At 37.9% G+C, this 20,128-nt stretch overlaps 1 protein-coding gene across 2 annotated transcripts in view; it reads left to right on the forward strand.

The window, feature by feature from the left end:
• Window positions 1-20,128, forward strand: part of dock1 (dedicator of cytokinesis 1) — a 299,327-nt gene that overhangs the window by 265,947 nt on the left and 13,252 nt on the right. For both annotated transcript variants that reach the window (XM_048170101.1, XM_048170102.1), the window contains exons 43-48: window positions 1,771-1,855; window positions 2,303-2,389; window positions 4,956-5,132; window positions 5,627-5,710; window positions 15,511-15,648; window positions 18,489-18,634. In XM_048170101.1, the coding sequence (XP_048026058.1) occupies window positions 1,771-1,855; window positions 2,303-2,389; window positions 4,956-5,132; window positions 5,627-5,710; window positions 15,511-15,648; window positions 18,489-18,634 (717 nt within the window). The remainder of the gene's footprint in view (window positions 1-1,770; window positions 1,856-2,302; window positions 2,390-4,955; window positions 5,133-5,626; window positions 5,711-15,510; window positions 15,649-18,488; window positions 18,635-20,128) is intronic.

Raw genomic sequence — 20,128 nt, forward strand, 5'->3', positions numbered from 1 at the left:
CAAAATGAACAAATCTTTTTTCAAGTCATTTCGTTCATTTCAGCATAATATAATTAAAATGTTACATGTTAATAGCCAAATTCTCGAACAAATCCACATACGCAAAGTTGATCATATTTCGAATAAGAAAGAACAATAATACAACCAAGGCCACGTGACCGTTTGTCATGCATAAATTGTAAAAATCAAAAGCTACTCTTTGAGACCAGAAAAACATCGCAAAACTGTAAGAGTTCAAAATACGGTATCCAATACGGCTGTCAAGTCACATGACAAAAGAACGAATGGCTCAGACCCGAAATCTCGGGAGGTGAACTAATCATTTCTCTCTCCGGTACAGACTGCATTATTGCCTATGGGGCTGTCACGGGATGAATGAACGAACGACTCGAACCCAAAGACACGTTAGTTGAACTAATCAATTCTGTTTTTTCTACAGAATATCCTATAGGATGTTGTGTGTACACGGCCAACCCGAAATGAACGAATCCCTCCATGAGACAACTGGATGTTCCCGAGTCATATTAAAGATTCGTTCAAATTGAGTGAATCGTTCATGAACGACACATCACTATTTGGCTTCCATTACATTGATAAAAACACTGAGACATTTCTCACAATATCTCCTTTTATGTTCCAAAGAACATTTTTCATTCTATTACTGTAATGATCTGTTCTTTGATTCATTCAGTGACTCTTTCTGTAGGTGGTGAACAGTAAATGACTTTGAGTGTTGTTGTTATGCAGTTGTGCTTTCAGAAATCAGAAATAGTATGTATTCTGTTGAATAATATTCTCAGCACCACTGCAATTAATCATATTATCCTTTAATATAATTTAAATGTCGGGAAATCTACTGGGAGACTCAAAAATATTGTTTATAAGCTTTTTCTCCACAAATGACAAGGCAGATCTATTTTCCGTTTCTCTGATTTGTCAGCTGCTGAGCTTCATTTTTTAGACAACAGTAATAGCCAAGATGAATTAATTGAGTTTCACTTCCACTGCTGGGAAAACTACTTACTCGTTTTGTTCAGTGTGCACAAAAGCACTGCATTTCCAACATGCTACTGTTAACTGATGTCATGTTAATTGTGCATGGTCATCAGTCATTTACGCTCGTTCATCTCTTGTTCAGGCTCAAAACACCATCTCATTCACTGTCAGGCGTATTTGTTCAGGAAGTTTGTCACATCAATAATAAGCTCTTTCACAGGCAGCTCTATAATGCTGTTTATTCCTTTTACAGTCAGTCTTTAAATGCAGAAAATCGCCACCAGAGCTGTCACATGCTTTATAAAGGATGAACTTACAGGCCCTGACAGAATCAGAGGACTTTTGCATTGTTGCCTTTTCAAGGCTGATTTTTTTTTTTTTTTTGGGGTGGGAAATCTGCCTAATTCTGTGTAATGCATGTAGATGTGGTAACATTTGTTGAAACTGAGCTAAGGCTTCTACACTTTGTGATCAAATTAGCCCAAAGTTTTTGGTCAACACAGATGGGAGATTTTTAGAACTTGTGAATGATGGGCATGCTGATGACTCAGTCATGGAAGTAAACAAAGATTCACTCAGGTGAAAGATTCATTCAAAAACACAAATAGTGTTTATATTTCCTCTTTTCAACAATGTCCTTGATGGTGCACGTTGTCAATGAGACCCTCTTACAAGCACGCACAGGCATCTCCAGCCTCTTGATACAATGCAACCCTCTCAAAAACACCGCTCTGAGAATGATTCATTGACCTTGGTTCTCATTTTCCCTAACAGCTTTTACACCGTGAATGAAGTCCAAAAGTTCCAGTATTCACGGCCGGTCCGTAAAGGAGAGAAAGATCCAGACAATGAGTTCGCAGTAAGTTTTCTTTTGCATTTCTATGCCTGAAACATTCCTCCTTTTGTTATTTCACTTGTGCGTGTGTAAAGTGCGTGTGTAAAGTGTTCTGCAGTTCCTCATTTAGAAGAACTCAGAACTGTTTTTCTAATGGCCAGTTCTCTAAAAACCTTTTTAAGATGGCTCACGCTGGGATATTACAGCGAGATGTCAAACCTGAGAACACTGCACCATTATACTAAAACATAAAGTCTGGCCCACCTCCACCCCACTTACATCTGCTATTGGTAAACATCCATTAAAATTCAGTAAATGGAGGCTTAAATTGAAGAAAAAAACAGCATCTTTAAGCACACAGGAATGAATTGTGGCCACTCTTTACCTGAAATGTGGCCTTTTGCTAAAAGCTTTCATTCTGTTAAATGTTCACTTAATGTTTTTTTTTTTTTTTTCCCATTCTTCCAAAAGAACATGTGGATTGAAAGGACGACTTACGTAACCGCATATAAGCTGCCTGGCATCCTGCGCTGGTTTGAAGTCGTGTCTGCCTCACCGGTGAGTATGACAGGTTTAGCATCCACAGTGTTTCATAATATCACCGCCGCTTGGTTTTTGTTTGAAAGAAAATGAGAGCCATTGCCTATCTCACTTCACCTTGAATGAACTCTGATACAGTAGATTTGACCTGTCTCTCTCTCTTGCATAACATGTACATGTACAGTCTAATCTAATCTAATCTTACTCTCACCATACTTGAGTATAAATGACCTAACATGTCTTATGTTTTATGAATCTGAGCCTCATCAGTCTACAATCTACAAACCCGATTCCAAAAAAGTTGGGACACTGTACAAATTGTGAATAAAAACAGAATGCAATGATGTGGAAGTTTCAAATTTCAATTTTTTATTCAGAATACAACATAGATGACATATCAAATGTTTAAACTGAGAAAATGTATCATTTTAAGGGAAAAATAAGTTGATTTTAAATTTCATGGCATCAACACATCTCAAAAAAGTTGGGACAAGGCCATGTTTACCACTGTGTGGCATCCCCTCTTCTTTTTATAACAGTCTGTAAACGTCTGGGGACTGAGGAGACAAGTTGCTCAAGTTTAGGAATAGGAATGTTGTCCCATTCTTGTCTAATACAGGCTTCTAGTTGCTCAACTGTCTTAGGTCTTCTTTGTCGCATCTTCCTCTTTATGATGCGCCAAATGTTTTCTATGGGTGAAAGATCTGGACTGCAGGCTGGCCATTTCAGTACCCGGATCCTCCTCCTACGCAGCCATGATGTTGTAATTGATGCAGTATGTGGTCTGGCATTGCCATGTTGGAAAATGCAAGGTCTTCCCTGAAAGAGACGACGTCTGGATGGGAGCATATGTTGTTCTAGAACTTGGATATACCTTTCAGCATTGATGGTGCCTTTCCAGATGTGTAAGCTGCCCATGCCACACGCACTCATGCAACCCCATACCATCAGAGATGCAGGCTTTTGAACTGAGCGCTGATAACAACTTGGGTTTATCAGCTTTAGTCCGGATGACATGGCATCCCAGTTTTCCAAAAAGAACTTCAAATTTTGATTCGTCTGACCACAGAACAGTTTTCCACTTTGCCACAGTCCATTTTAAATGAGCCTTGGCCCAGAGAAAACGCCTGCACTTCTGGATCATGTTTAGATACGGCTTCTTTTTTGACCTGTAGAGTTTTAGCCGGCAACGGCGAATGGCACGGTGGATTGTGTTCACAATGTTGGATTGTGTTCGACAATGTTTTCTGGAAGTATTCCTGAGCCCATGTTGTGATTTCCATTACAGTAGCATTCCTGTATGTGATGCAGTGCCGTCTAAGGGCCCGAAGATCACGGGCATCCAGTATGGTTTTCCGGCCTTGACCCTTACGCACAGAGATTGTTCCAGATTCTCTGAATCTTTGGATGATAATATGCACTGTAGATGATGATAACTTCAAACTCTTTGCAATTTTTCTCTGAGAAACTCCTTTCTGGTATTGCTCCACTATTTTTGGCCGCAGCATTGGGGGAATTGGTGATCCTCTGCCCATCTTGACTTCTGAGAGACACTGCCACTCTGAGAGGCTCTTTTTATACCCAATCATGTTGCCAATTGACCTAATAAGTTGCAAATTGGTCCTCCAGCTGTTCCTTATATGCACATTTAACTTTTCTGGCCTCTTATTGCTACCTATCCCAACTTTTTTGGAATGTGTAGCTCTCATGAAATCCAAAATGAGCCAATATTTGGCATGACATTTCAAAATGTCTCACTTTCAACATTTGATATGTTATCTATATTCTATTGTGAATAAAACATAAGTTTATGAGATTTGTAAATGATTGCATTCCTTTTTTATTCACAATTTGTACAGTGTCCCAACATTTTTGGAGTCGGGTTTGTAATAAAGTAGATCTGTCTCACTCTCACCGCACTCCATTACGGCAAGTTGTGAACTGTCTCTCTTTCTCTTCCCATCATACTACTCTGATTATGTCGTCCTCAATCCGCCCAGGGCTGGGGGACTCGCTGAATGCAAATATTTTGCAGGATACCCAGATTGGTGTTTATCCATTCTAATTTGCACAGTCTCTTTTTTAGCTCTCCTTCTCACCGTCTCACCACACACACAGATGCGATTGTTTTTTCTGACGGTTCACGTGTGCTTTCGTTCTCATTAGCCTCCCTGGCATGAGTTTCCCAAGATAGACACATCAGAGCGTCTGTCTCTCACAGATTGATTTCAGATCGTGTCACAGATGCATTATGGGTGACGGATCTAGAGCCAGAAATTCCTTCATCGCCGAAGAGAACGTATTAACCCATTCGTTAGTACATCAGTAAACAGTTGAGACATAATTTGACTTGAAAACCTGCTCATGTTGTTTCGCTGCTCATTAGTCTTAGACTTTGCTTGTTGTGTAACAATAACGTGTTAGACAGCTGGTTAAAGTAAGAGTCGTTGTTTGCCACTCTGTCTAGTGAATATTTTCTGCTTGGCATTTGTGTAAATTTGTTCTGTCTGTTGAGTGTCATTTTTCGTAAATCATCTTTTCTTGTTGAATATTCTCTGAAAATTGTTTTTGCTTCTGTCTGCAGGAGGAAATCAGTCCCCTTGAGAACGCTATGGAAACCATGCAACTGACCAATGAGAAAATAAGCAACATGGTGCAGCGCCACCTTAACGACCCCAGCCTTCCCATCAACCCCCTCTCTATGCTCCTCAACGGCATCGTGGACCCAGCTGTCATGGGCGGCTTTGCTAATTATGAGAAGGTATGAGATTATTCTGGTAATTATTGCCAAATTGTGTGACGGCACAAAGATTAAACGCAGCAGAACGTTTTTTAACCATTTCTTATTATACACTGCCATTCAAATGTTTGGGATCAGTAATATTGTGAAATATTATTTACAATTTAAAATAGCTGTTTTCTATTTGTAGTATATTTTAAAATGTCATTTATTCCTGTGATGCAAAGCTGAATTTTCACATGATCCTTCAGAAATCATTCTAATATGCTGATTTGCTGCTCAAGAAACATTTCTAATTACTGCTATCAATGCTGAAAACGGTTGTGCAGCTTCATATTTTTGTGGAAACCATCATACTTGTTTTTTCAGAATTCTAAAAGAACTGCAATTATTTGAAATAAAAATCTTTTGTAACATTATAAATGTTTTCGTTTTGAACAGAACTGAAATTTTCAGCATATTTAGAGGCTTTTAGGTGCTTTTTTAACTTATAGTTGTTGTTTTATCATCTATAGGCATTTTTCACTGAGAAATACATCCAGGATCATGCAAATGACCAGGAGAAGATTGAACGGCTGAAGGATTTGATTGCCTGGCAGGTAATGATACTGTATATAATCTGCATGTCTGAACAGCATGACTGGGTGATATATTGAATATTAATTTGGTATTTCCATGAGTTTGCTGTTAAAATAAAATTTAGCACATTTTTAATGCATTTTTAATTCAACCATTAAGTTTCCTGACAGCTTCCTTGTCGCGTGACCAACAAGTATTGCGTTTTAATGGCGTGTCTGATTTAAAGTTCAGTAGTAACATGCTATTACCATTGGTAAATTTGATGTATTTTCATAAATCAATCCAAGCGATCCTTTTCAAAGTATGCTGTATTCTTTTTTTCTCATAAGCATAACTTTTTTTCTCAAGTTTTCATAACCAGCATGCACGATATGAGATCACAGTTCTTCAGAAGATCTTAAAGCATCTGTCATGCAGTATAAATATCCAGCGTGAGATTTTATTTAAAGGAAAGTCTCTCAGGGATATACTGACGCACATCCACATGTTGGGTGAAGCAGCACGTGTCTGGTGCTGCAAACTGACTTTATCATCGGATCTAAAGTCTTTTATCTGTCTTTACTCAGTCTAAACAGTGCTGATGGTTACAGGGCAGAGCAACACGTCAAATCCTCTTGCTGTCTGCGCATGAGATTGTGTATGTGTGTGAGATAGAGATCTACTGAAGATGATCTTAACGCTGATGAAGTTTAATTTGTTGCTGTTTAAGGGGGAATGTATCCCGATGCCCATTATTTTTATCTCTCCAGAACAACATCTGTCATGCCTAAAGAATAACTGATGTGTGCATTATTTTTCTTGCAATTAAACAGCCCAGAGTCAATTATTCCATTTATGTTTACCACACCTCAAGACATTGTGCAGATGTTTTATTTCAAGGCATTTGTCAGGTTATGTCCTTAAAAGGCTCTTGTGTGTAGGACTAATTTCTTACGCATCTCATCCCACGCCTCCGTAGCCAATTCCATAATGTCATTTTAGAGTTAAGTAAGCTGTTGATAGCAGACTAATGGAGGGAGATTGACAGATTAATTGTGTATAAAATACCTGAGTCTGTGTTTCTCATCGGTGTTCGGCACCAGCGTCTCTACTAATACCAAAGCTGTAAGTTTAACTGCTTCAAAAACAGCGATGTCACTGCCTCGATACTGATGTCATGTAGTTCTGCAGATGCGAAACTATTTTATTGATAAAGTCGCAGGGCAGCACTGACAACGTGAATGTGTGAATATGTTTTGTGTGTGCGTTTGTATGTGAGAGAAAGGGAGTGTGCTTTCCATTGATAGTGGAAAAAAAAATGAATGGGGAAAACATGGAAATAGTTTGCATTTTTATCATATTATATATTTATTTGCTTGGTAACTGATGATATGTGGCGAAGTGATATGGGACTGTAATGAAGTCAAAATCTGCCTGGAACTACTTTAGCTGTGCGTTTACTGGAAAATAATTCCTTACCTTGAAACATTTTGCAGCCAATCAGAATCAAGCTGTCAACAGCCCTGTAGCATAAAGCACAATGACAGCATTTGCTGGAGCATCTTTTTATCACATAATATTCTCTTCTTCACCTGTCTTTCATATTTTATCGTATCAATTGAGTTATTTTTGGCCTTTTGTGTTTTCATTTTAGAGGGCGAGAAATGCATTGGTCAAAAAGTGTGAGAAAATTTGTGAGATTTTACCAGAGAGCAGTTTTATGCATCTTCTGTTTGACTTTGACTTGTTTGACTGTCCCACGTGTGATGAATAGTCATCAGTCTGACCAGCTGTCCCAGCGTTCAGGCTGTTTGTCTGATCCAGGCGCGTGTCGTATATAGTTACTCTCAGTACATAAACGCTTCTGTTGCATAATGGTTATTGAAGGACTCGTTTGCTTTAGGGACGTGGACAGAAATGTAATGACACAGAGGCTGGTTTGTAGATGTATTTTCAGCTAGATGAAAAGAAAGAAGCCCGTTGATGACAGACATCTGAAGAGCCTTTCTGTGAGCAGAACAGATGTTAGGTATTGACGGGACTCTACAGATAGTTTGTACCAGTATGTCCGTGGGACGGAAAACAAACCTGTCAAACTCTATACTTTCAACACATCTGCTAATGTGTGTGTGTTTGCTGAATAAACATTATTCTGTAGCTTCCTCTGTGTCAGTAATGTGAGATTCATTAATATCTTGAAAGAGACGGCAGCAAGTTTTGAAGCTTTTGATTAGTTGTTTGACGTCTCAAAGATTTTAAATCTTCTATGAGACCAAGTATGTTTGACATTTCAAGCTAAATAAATTAATATAAGCAATACTTTACATGAAGGTTTAACATTGCATTAAAGGTCCCGTTTTTCGTGGTTTTTTGAAGCTTTGATTGTGTTTATAGTGTGCAATATAACATGTGTTCATGTTTCGCGTGTAAAAAAACACAGTATTTTTCACATAATTTACTTATCTGTATACCGCTGTTTCCACTGTCATAAAAACGGGCTGATGACTTCCTTGTTCTATGAAGTCCCTCCTTCAGAAATACGTAACGAGTTCTGATTGTGCCAGCGGTTCCTGTGTTGTGATTCGACAGCAGTTTAGCGAACCTTGCCCGGAAAGGTCAAGCCTCTTACCATAACGTGGAGATGCACGCGCTCAGTGTTATTGTAAACATGTCTTTAATTTTACCCTATCAATTTGAGCCGGAATCAGACGCGGTGATTGGACTGCGGGATGAAAATAACAGCGTTTCGACGACATGGCGACAAACACACTCTACAAACGCAACTCTTGTGTATTCCTGTGGGCGGAGGTTAGTCAAAAAACTGTTTTAGTGACGTCATTGAAGAAGGAAGTAGAGGGATGTAGTCCAAACTGGCCGTTCGATGTAGGCGACTTCTGTTAAATAAAATATCTCGCTTGGCATTGAACTTTGAGCTTTAAAATTTTACAGATTTTATTTATACTCTAACAACAACATTACACACTAACTAAAGTTTGAAACATGGGATCACGAAGAACGGGACCTTTTAGTATCATAAAGGTTCATTTAGGTCAATGTTAATTTATAAATATTCAGTTGTTCAGTGTTAATTCATGTTTGTAATAGTTGTACTTCACTGATGTACTTTATCCCCTATTTTATTCTACAGTATATACAGTATGACTAAACTTAAAAATGAATTTGTAGAAAATAAAGATGTCATAGTCTACAAGTTTTTATTTTTCTATATTTGTTTTAACAAAAACAGAAGCAATAAAGCTTTTTTTATATTAAGAAAAAATGCTTTCAGTGAAGCACAGTTAAAGTCATTATTTCACATTAAAGAGAGACACAAACTAAGGAACTATTTTCTAAAACAACCCAAATGTACTTCTGACATGAAAAAGGTTGTTTGATGCCATTTGTTGAATGTATCAGTCTTGTTGTTTTTGACTATACCGCTTTATTTTTTCTCACGGATTCATGTCAGGTCAAGACATTTGCATCAGATGAGTTACAGCAGCTGTCATCCTGTCAGAGAATGAAATATGTCTCTTCCTTTGTCTTATCTCAGATGTTTTAAAGACGCAGATCAGCGCGTATGCCGTGTTCCTCCACAAAGAGGGCGACAAGCTGAGTCGCACAAATCAGTTGTTGAGACGGCATGAAACGCAGTTCAGAAAAGCTTTAATCTTATCCGCCGTTTTCTCAGACGTGTTGATGCAATTATACCACATATATCATTATTTACACTATAAATTTATATTAATTGTTATAGATATGCCGATATTCAGCTCATTTTTACAAACAGATGATGAGCGTTAATGATGTAGTTTATGCAGCGGACATTAATTACCGACAAATACTTTAACTGAGTTTGTGTTTGACAGCACATGAGGGACGGAAAGCCACTTTTTTGCCAGATATGGCGATCAATATGGCCCGTCCTGAAGGTAGAACAGGCCTCGTATATTTTTCACACACCGCTATCGATGCTCTGTCAAACCGGCTGACAGAGAAGTCATGTAAACAGTGGTGAAAAAGGCAGGACAATCCCCCTGCAGATTTGAGCTTTTGATTAAGTTTGCTTTCACCTCTTTGTGCCATTTGGGCTGACTGCCCTGGTCTCTTTTATTCGCAGCTCTGCTAATCTGTGTGAATGTGCTGCCCTCTCACAGAGCCGGAGCTGTTATTCACAGATGTCAGGTGCTTTTGTTTGCTCCGCTCCATTCATGTTAGCCTTTGCACTGAGAAAAACACTGTATTTAGTGCAGGAGCTTCAGCTGGTAAAGTAACATGAGGACTTGGTGAGTTTAGTATGTTAATGACAAGCAATTCAAGGTAGACGTACTGACCCGGAAAAGCTTAGGCCAAAAAGGAAGTAAAAACAGCGCTATTTGCAATGGACGCTAATGAAGTGATAATACAAGCTTTTGCTTTATCATATTTAAAGGGTTAGTTCACCCAAAAATGAAAATTCTGTCATTTATTACTCACCCTCATGTCGTTCCACACCCGTAAGACCTTCCTTCGTCTTCGGAACACAAATTACGATATTTTTGATGAAATCCGATGGCTCAGTGAGGCCTGCATTGCCAGCAAGTTAATTAACACTTTCAGATACCCAGAAAGCTACTAAAGACATATTTAAAACAGATCATGTGACTACAGTGGTTCACTCTTAATGTTATGAAGTGACAAGAATACTTTTTGTGCGCCAGAAAAACAAAATAACAACTTTATTCAACAATATCTAGTGATGGGCGATTTCAAAACACTGCTTCATGAAGCTTCAAAGCTTTACAAATCTTTTGTTTTGAATCAGTGGTTCAGAGCATATATCAAACTGCCAAAGCCACGTGAACTATTGAAAGTTTGAAACACTTATGACATAACGAAGCCGCGTTTACTGAAATCACATGACTCCGAGCCACTGATTAGAAACAAAAGATTTGAAGCTTCATGAAGCAGTGTTTTGAAATCGTCCATCACTAGATATTGTTGAATAAAGTCGTTATTTTGTTTTTTTTGCCGCACAAAAAGAATTCCCGTCACTTCATAACATTAAGGTTGAACCACTGTAGTCACGTGAACTGTTTTAAATACATCTTTAGTAGCTTTCTGGGCATTGAAAGTGTTAATTTTCTTGCTGTCAATGTAGGCCTCACTGAGCCATCGGATTTCATCAAAAATATCTTAATTTGTGTTCTGAAGATGAATGAAGGTGTGGAACAACATGAGGGTGAGTAATTAATGACAGAATTTTCATTTTTGGGTGAACTAACCCTTTAAAAGTCAGCAAAACATTGGTCTCTTAAGTGGGTTGAGCCTTCATCCTCCATTGTGCCATTGAAAAGAGTCATGTGATCACGGTTGGTGTCCGCGTCATTCTCCACCGTCGCTTTTTCAATGACGTACGACTCGCATTGACTGAAACTGTCCGCTTACGTGGCAGATGCAAATGCATGTATCCAATTCACTTCAGATTTATTTCCACATATGAATGAGACCTATAACCGATAACAAAATTCATGTGCTTTTTTCCTGCTTACACGCTTGTGGGTGCGGAAAAAAATTGGAATTGGGTAACTTGAGCAATGTAATGTAAATGCAGCCTATAGTGCCTGTGTTTCGACTCTTTCACAAGAATTTCGACTTGTGCATGAGCTCCAGATGAACTCAGACCATCTCAGATATCTGCAGTGCCAGTACGCTTCACTCATAATAAGTGCATAATTGCTCCAATTTTACTTTAAAACATTTGCATATTTCTAAATATATTTTCCTTTTACAGAGTCCTAGAACAAGCACAGCTGAACTAGTTGGTGCAGCCTCCTCAGAACACTTTAGCAACTGCATAGCAATGATTTGGAAATTACCCAGAACATCTTAAAGCGATTTTCTGCCCAAAAATGAGTATTCTGACATTTAATCACCCACAATGTGGTTCTGTACCTGCAGGACTACTACTTCAGCAGAACACAAAACATAATTTTTCCCTTCATTTATTTATTTTATTTAGATTAATTTTATTTTTTATTTTATATATACTGTATAGAATTATATATGACTAAATAAAAAAAAATATAAAGAAATAATAGACTACAACTTAAATACATATACATACAAATACTGTATATTTTGAAGAACATTGGGAATCAAACAGCATTGAAGCCCACTGACATTCATTGTATGGATCAAAAACATTTCTCAAAACATATATCTTCTTTTGTGAGAAGAAAGACTTAGGGGCCGTTTACACAGAACGCATTTTTCTATTCCAATGCGCTACTTTCCCATTGTTTTTCTATGTAAACACGCGCTTGACAGACGTGCATGACTGTTACGCTCGCGTCTCGCGTCTTTTGCAGCGCCTCTCACATGAGCGCCGCGTTTTTAAGACGCCGTGTCAAGTTAAAAGAATTTCAACTTTTACACGCAGCGCCGCTCATCAATGTCAGTTCCAAAACAGTGGACCAATCAGAAGAACTCGGAGGCGGGGCAAGCGTTGCAAGCCTCTGTTTACAGTAGCAAGTTGGCATTACAACTGTTTTATTTGACGGCGACATGGCGGAGTAGGCGCTCATTATCATCTTATTATCTTTTTTTTCCATGTCAAAACTTGTATCTGTCAATTCTGCCGTTTGCCTATTTCTGTTATTTCCGTTATTGCATCACGTCTCAAAAGCGCGTCTCGAGACCCTCGAGTTCTACGCTGCGCTTTTTTTAAAACCAGTCCTTTGCGCCGCGTCTCACGTTATTAGACGCAAAGACGCGTTCTGTGTGAACGGCCCCTTAGGGAAATGATAGATGCTTCATTTTTGGGTAGAGTGTCCCTTTAATAACCACATAGCAGAGAAGATGCTCAAGTTTAAGAGAACCTGTAGTCTGATGTATTTGTTAGAAGCAGGGCTGTCCAATCCTAAGGGTTTTTAGCTCCAATCCTAATCAAACACACCTATATAAGCTAAGCAAGATCTTTGGGATCACTAAAAACTTCAAGCCATTCAAGCTCTATAATTTACTCATGACCTTGGGTGTTTTCTACAGAAAAATGTTGGAAAGCATTGATGTGCACTGCGTTTGATTGTTGAATTATTCATTCCGTGTCCATATGTGCTTATCTGTTTTATTTTCAATCAAAGTGAGTTGATGAGGTGTATTTGTAGTTGTGTTTGTGTGATTTGGCTGCCTCCTTTTAAAGCAGTTTTGTTGCTATGCCGCCTACCCATAATTCCGTCACTGTGATCATTTTATAAAGGTCTGGGTTTCCCTGGAGACACGAGCGCCGCTGCTGTCTCTCTCGCTCTATCTGTCTATATCTCGGTCTCCTTCAGAAATTCCCTGCGGTGCTAACAACCCTTATTAAAGTGGGAATCCTCTCTGTCTCTCTCTCTCCCTCCTGTAATGTCATGACTGTTGAACTGCAGGAGGCTCAACGCACTTTGTGTCTGAACAAACTGTGCGTCTCTGTATGAATTTGACACCTATATAATTACGCAGTAAGTTTGGAGAGGTCGTGTTATATCGCGAATGTAATCAGGGCTAAAGGGCGCCATAGAATAAATTTGCATTAAATGTCTTCATCTACAATTGTGTTTTTTTTTCTTTCACATCAGTTATGGTCATGTTAGTTAAACTGTTCACATGTATAGAACAAGCACAACTGGAGTCATGTGATCCATGATCGTCAACACAGGCCGTCAAACGTGTTTACTAGTGGCAGAACTAATCAACTAGGCAATGCAATCGCATAGTAACAACTTGGCAACCATCCAGAACACCGTAGCAGCATTTAAACATTCAGAAATTGAGATACAATTACTTGATACAAAATGAAATGGATCAAAATTGCTTAAAACATTACCAAATATCTGCCAGAATGCAGTCAGAAAAATAAGCTTGTTTTCTCTTTGAATTAAGCAGATGTAAGAAAGCTTTTCGCAGTGCAAACACCTCTTATTGACTGTGCAGAGTGCGTTTCTGTTCTTTCAGAGGTAAAACAAAACATTATGATCTTTTCCTTTTGACATATCATTTAAAAAGTTTGAAGGGAATTGTGATGTCTTTACTTTCATGGTTGATGAACATGTCAGAGAAAGTGCTCCTTTCCATTGCACTGCATTGCATCAGTTGAACGTGAACCTCGTTGGACTTTATTTGGTTCAGAAATATCTTTATAGCGCTCTGATTTACTCTGACTTCATGCTCTCATAATGTCTGGAGACAGCAGCACTCCTTGCAATTAGCTGAGCAGTTCAGTGTGTGTGTGTGTGTTACAGCGCTACTGTATCCGTCAGATGGTGGTGCATTATACTTCTCTCTGTACATTCAGATTAGCAGGAGACTCTTTCTGTCGTAGATGAGAGAACGCAGTGCTTTGTGTGATGAATGCTTGTGCACAAAGGTTTGTTTTAAACCCTGTGTAATATGATACGTCTTTCACCGTGGCTTGCAAATAAACCCAGCGCCGGTGCTTTAGTGGCTGTTTTTCCTGTTTTATGTGTCTGTCAGGCCAGACGTTTTATGTAGAAGACAGAAAATTGAACCTCAAAGTGATATTTCAGGCCGAGGTGAATCACTGAACTTGATTCACAGGCAACAGAGAGGCTTCGGTAAATCAGTCAAGAAGAGCTGCAGGTTATGTCTTCCTCCATCGTTAGTGAGCTTGACTTTTGGGGTAAATTCTGTGATTTTGCTATTATGCCATTTTATAAAATCTTGTTTTCATGCTTGAATGCTCAAAAAAACACTGTTTTTCACATAGTATTTGCAGCAGCTCTCTTCCCAGTCTATCAGTAACACTCTGTTTAGTTCATGTCTCTATGAAGCCCCTCCTTCTGAAAAGTTCAATGTGCTCTGATTAGTCGGCTGGACCGGTGTGTTGTGATTGGTCAAGCGCTTCCAGTGTGTTTGTGAAATGTCACGCCCCTTACCATAACAGCACGTTTCAACACAATGCTTAGTAACACAACCAGGCCCCGCCTCTTTATTTTGCATATGCATTGGGCAGGTATTATTATTTAAATGATTGTGATGTGTTTGTTTCCATAGCTTGTCAAATTTGATCCTATTTGGGTGTGAGCAAAAACACACCATGTTTGTGTGTCCCTTTAAATGCAAATGAGCTGCTGCTCCCGACCCACTTTCCAGAAGAGGGCGGAGCTCTAACAGCTTGTGCTTCGGTTGCTCAGCAACAACAAAGCTGGAGAATCTCACGTAGCCAAAATGAGGATTGTCAGTAACGGTGTTCAGCCTTACATTGTTCAAACCGGAGTCGACACTGATGGAGAGACTCAGGAAGAAGTTACAACTTTTAGACGTTTCTGAATGGTTAGTGGATAAATTTATGTAGTTGCTGTGGAGTTGATTCAACTCATGTTCATCTTTTGTGCAAATCCAGTGTTGAATTGACCCTCGTTTGTGAAGCAGTCTGGTGTAAAATGACAGCATGTCAACAACACTCTACTACAACAACTCTTCCTCTTCTCTAAAGCAGCCCAACATGGCCCCGCCCCCTTTGTTGTGTGTTCTCGGGGGCGGGGTTTATGTAAATAGTGTGTGATGTCATTAACACGGGAAGAAGCTCGTTGTAGTCACTACCAGCTGTTTGTTGTAGTCCTTAAAAAGTGATTTCTGTAAAAGAAAATATCTCCTTTGCATTGAACTTTGAGCGTCATAACTTTGCATATGTTGTTTATGCTCAAACAGCAACATTACACACTGACTAAAGTTAAAAAAGTCAAATCATAATCAAGGACCCCTTTATACATGCAAAGCTGAATGTGTAAAAAAACATAATAGGAGTCCTTTAACATTGTGGCTTAATTCCTTTGCTTTTGTGTGTGTGTCTCTCGTTTAGATCCCGAACCTGGCTGAAGGAGTTCGTATCCACGGTGAGAAGGTGACGGAGGCCCTTCGACCGTTTCACGAGCGTTTGGAGGCGTGTTTCAAACAGCTCAAAGAGAAGGTGGAGAAGCAATATGGCGTCAGAACACTAGTGAGTCCGAACAGACAGTCACTTTTCAAACAAATTGAGCCAGAATCATCATGCATCATGCCTTCATCATTCATTCAGCCATAATCATCGTCCGTCATTCACCCATTCAGCAATACACGGATGCTCTTCGTCACAGCTTGCATGCATTCATCATATTTCCTCAGGATGGACTCTTACCTCACAATACAAGCAGATCACATCGATTAATCGTGGCATTTGTTGAACTATTACACACATGCTGTGTCTGATTTATGTGTTGCATGTTTGCATGCATGCATGTTTGTCTGCATGTGTCATCCAGCTGGTGTTGGGACTTGGTTTCCTCTCATGGTTTCTTCCTCACTATCTTATGACCCTGTTTCGACTTGCTCACTGGGGATTATTTTTTATAAGTGCTGCTTTATAATGATATGTATTGTGAAAAGGACTATAGCAATTTTGAACTGAATAAAATCATGGCAGCTATTAGATGATTAAGGGTCATTGTACAATTGCAGTGTTAAAGAGCTCTAATTTTTAAAAGTCAGCTTTAAAAATCTGTAAAAATGCATGTAAGAACTAGTACATTTTAAGCAATTTTGTTGTGAAGTAGAGTAAAATGGAAAAATGTCCCTATTTTGGTGATGTACTTTTTTTGGGAAAACAGGAAATCTTTTAAATGGTTATTTGAAGTAAGAAAATATCTGTCTACATGCTTAAATATGTATACATTTTAATTAATTCCTTATTTTAATCAGTATGTTGTTCATCAGCTTGAGATAGCTTTATCATCAAAATTGTCTTCAGACTGGTAATTTTTGTAACGCCTTCCTCCAGTTTAATCATGTAGTTCATCAGTGGTGTTACTGAGAGTCATTGACTTTAATTTGGTCTAACAGCACTGACAAAAGAGCATGTCAGTCAATGGTACATTTAATTTACTTAAAAAAAACCCCTATTATCATTATTAAGTGTGACCTTGTATGAAATGAGAAAGAAGATAAATTACTTAATATAGCATAGTAGTTTTAATGTATGATTTATGAGTCTCATTTTAAAAACACTTTTTTGCCATTGCAACTGTATAATGACCCATATGTAGATTTAAACATCTTACCTTCTTCCTTTTACAAAGTATTATCCATATTCACATCCTGTTGCTATTGAAAAACAGTTGTGTAGCAGAAATATAGATTTTTAATGCTATTGTTGATTGATAAGTGATACAGTTGTTTTCCATGATACGATCACTTAAATATTATTGCTTTTCTGAAATAAGGTGTACTAGACATAAACAATGCTGAGCATGTTCTTCATGTTATTCATGTGCTTATTAACATATGACTGGCACAATTGACATATAAACTTTTACATGTATTCAGCAACTTGGCTGTGGCATTTTTACTGTATTTGGTTTCAGGAAACGTAACTTCCATGAACGCGGCCTGGCATTACATTGTCTTCAGTGAAGAAAAGTAGAGCGAGAGTTTCCACAGCTGTATTTTGAGACACGCTGAGTGACTGTGTGACTTTGTTACTGTGACAAAGACATTTCTAAACGCACTCTAAAGAATCGTGACTGTCCTCCGGTCTGGACAGACGTGCTGACAGGAGAATGCTGCGAGTCTGTTGGAGGGAATAAAAGACGGGGACAAAAGAGTATGGAAGACGGGTAGAAAAAGAGAGCTAAAGCATGAGAAAGAGAGACAGATAGTTACTGTAGCTGGCAGGTATTGATCACCGCGCTCTGCGAAAGTGCTAGAATTAGCAGCGATGCCTCCTATACAGTGTGTGAAAGTCTGAGAACGTGATCGGCGCTACATATCTGTTTCAAGGGCAGCGCAGGGCGAGCGTGACCGAGAGGAGGAAGATAAGGAAGGTATGAGTGGTTCATATTCACACATGGAGATTCACACATAGAAAGAAGGTCAGGGGGAACAAAGACTGAGAATCAGCGAAAACACACTAATACTGTGAGTTTGGCCCGTGTGCCTGCTGTCTGTTGAGTCGGTAGCTGTGTTACCATCCAAAGGTGTGAATTTAACTGAATATCGCAATAAACATTTGTGAATAAAGCACTTTGTGTTCAAGAGAACAAAATTGTCACTTCCTGGGAAATTGGCGCAAAATATCTGTAATAAAAATGGAAGCCCCTGTGGCTCTTTTGACTTGCGTATCAAAATGCGAAACGCAATAAACGCTGTCATGTGATCTTGCTTTCGGATTCATGGTGTTTGGAAACACAAAGAGAGGTTATTATACTCAACCATTTTGATGACAGACTTTGGCTCAGGCATTTCAGAACAACCAAATTAACATTTGAGATGCCGTGCGATGTGATTGGTCCACTGGTTAGTCCAGTTATCCAATCACGTCCTCTGTTGAGGATAGGTCTTGTTTTGTCGGGACGAGTTTTTTGTTGCGTCTCGAGGGATTTTTTTTTTTCGGTAAATGTGTTTGTCGTACACTCTAAAAAATGCTTGGTTCAAAACAATTTAACCAATTTTATTTAATGAATAAAAAATATCCACTTCAATTTAGAGCATGTTTTTGTTTTGTTTTTTTCTGTGCTATCCCAAAATTCACATAAAAACTGGTGGGTGGACACATAGCTAGTGAGTGGTGTGAACTCTTAAGGGCATCTGAAAAATGAGTGTATTAACATATATTTATATTCATATAGAGGTTACAACAGAGGTTATTTATGTTTTAAGTGTCAGAGAGGAAAAAAGGTCATAGACTAAATTGAATATTTTTGGTGCAGGAAGTATTGGCTTTTTAAATGTCACAAGTGTAGAATATGGCCTCTAAAAAAACTGCTGTGATGTTCTCATGTCATACATATCAACTGTGTGTTTCAGCCTCCCATGTCAGACGAGCGGCGGGGCAGTCGGCCACGTTCAATGGTTCGGTCGTTCACCATGCCGTCGTCTCAGAGGCCGCTGTCTGTCGCGTCTATGACCTCCATATCATCAGACAACTCTCCTTCCAGACCGGGATCTGACGGGTAAACAGACACACACACACACACGATCCAGACTGAAAGTACAATATATCTCTAGAAATTTTGCCTTTATTTATACTAATATAGTGCACTCTCTGTGCTGGGTTGCGTCATAAAACCTCTGCCAAATCTATGTGCAGATAATTGATCAAAATTTAAACTGATCCAAAATGACAGTAAAGATATTTATAATGTTACAAAAGATTTCTATTTCAAATAAATGTTGTTCCTTTGAACTTTCTGTTCCTCAAAGAATCCTGTAAAAAAATATGAAGCAGAACTGTTTTCAACATTGATCATAATAAATGTTTCTTGAGCAGCAAATCAGCATATTAGAATGATTTCTGAAGGATCATGTGACACTGAAGTATGGAAGAGGATTAGGGCCAAACAATAATAAAAAAATAAAACCATCTTGAGATTAAAGTTGTTAAATTTAGAGAAAAAAGTCAAGATAAAATGTTGAGAATAAACTCATTCAATTACGAGAACAAATTCGATAAATTATGAGAAAAATGTCGTTAAATTTCGAGATAAAAGTCAAGATAAAATGTTGAGAATAAAGTCATTAAATTACGAGAAAAAAATCGTTAAATTACGAGAACAAATTAGTTAAATTATGAGAAAAATGTCGTTAAATTTCAAGAAAAAAGTCGAGATAAAATGTTGAGAATAAAGTCATTAAATAACGTGAAAAAAGTCATTAAATTACGAGAACAAATTCATTAAATTATGAGAAAAATGTCGTTAAATTTCGAGATAAAAGTCGAGATAAAATGTTGAGAATAAAGTCATTAAATTACGAGAAAAAAATCGTTAAATTACGAGAACAAATTAGTTAAATTATGAGAAAAATGTCGTTAAATTTCAAGAAAAAAGTCGAGATAAAATGTTGAGAATAAAGTCATTAAATAAAGTGAAAAAAGTCATTAAATTACGAGAACAAATTCATTAAATTATGAGAAAAATGTCGTTAAATTTCGAGATAAAAGTCGAGATAAAATGTTGAGAATAAAGTCATTAAATTACGAGAAAAAAATCGTTAAATTACGAGAACAAATTAGTTAAATTATGAGAAAAATGTCGTTAAATTTCAAGAAAAAAGTCGAGATAAAATGTTGAGAATAAAGTCATTAAATTACGTGAAAAAAGTCATTAAATTACGAGAACAAATTCATTAAATTATGAGAATAAAGTCATTAAATTACGAGAAAAAAGTCGTAATTTAACGAATTCTCGTAATTTAATGACTTTTATTCTCATAATTTAATGAGTTTATTCTCAACATTTTATCTCGACTATTTTCTCGTAATTTAACGAGTTTTTTCTCGTCATTTAACGAGTTTATTCTCAACATTTTATTTCAACATTTTTCTCAAAAAAAAAGTTTTTTCTCGAAATTTAACAACTTTAATCTCGAGATGGTTTTATTTTTTTATTATTGCTTGGCCCTAATCCTCTTCCGTACTGAAGACTGGAGTAATGATGCTGAAAATT

The sequence above is a fragment of the Megalobrama amblycephala genome, linkage group LG20 (genome assembly GCF_018812025.1).
Source record: "Megalobrama amblycephala isolate DHTTF-2021 linkage group LG20, ASM1881202v1, whole genome shotgun sequence".
NCBI lineage: Eukaryota > Metazoa > Chordata > Actinopteri > Cypriniformes > Xenocyprididae > Megalobrama > Megalobrama amblycephala.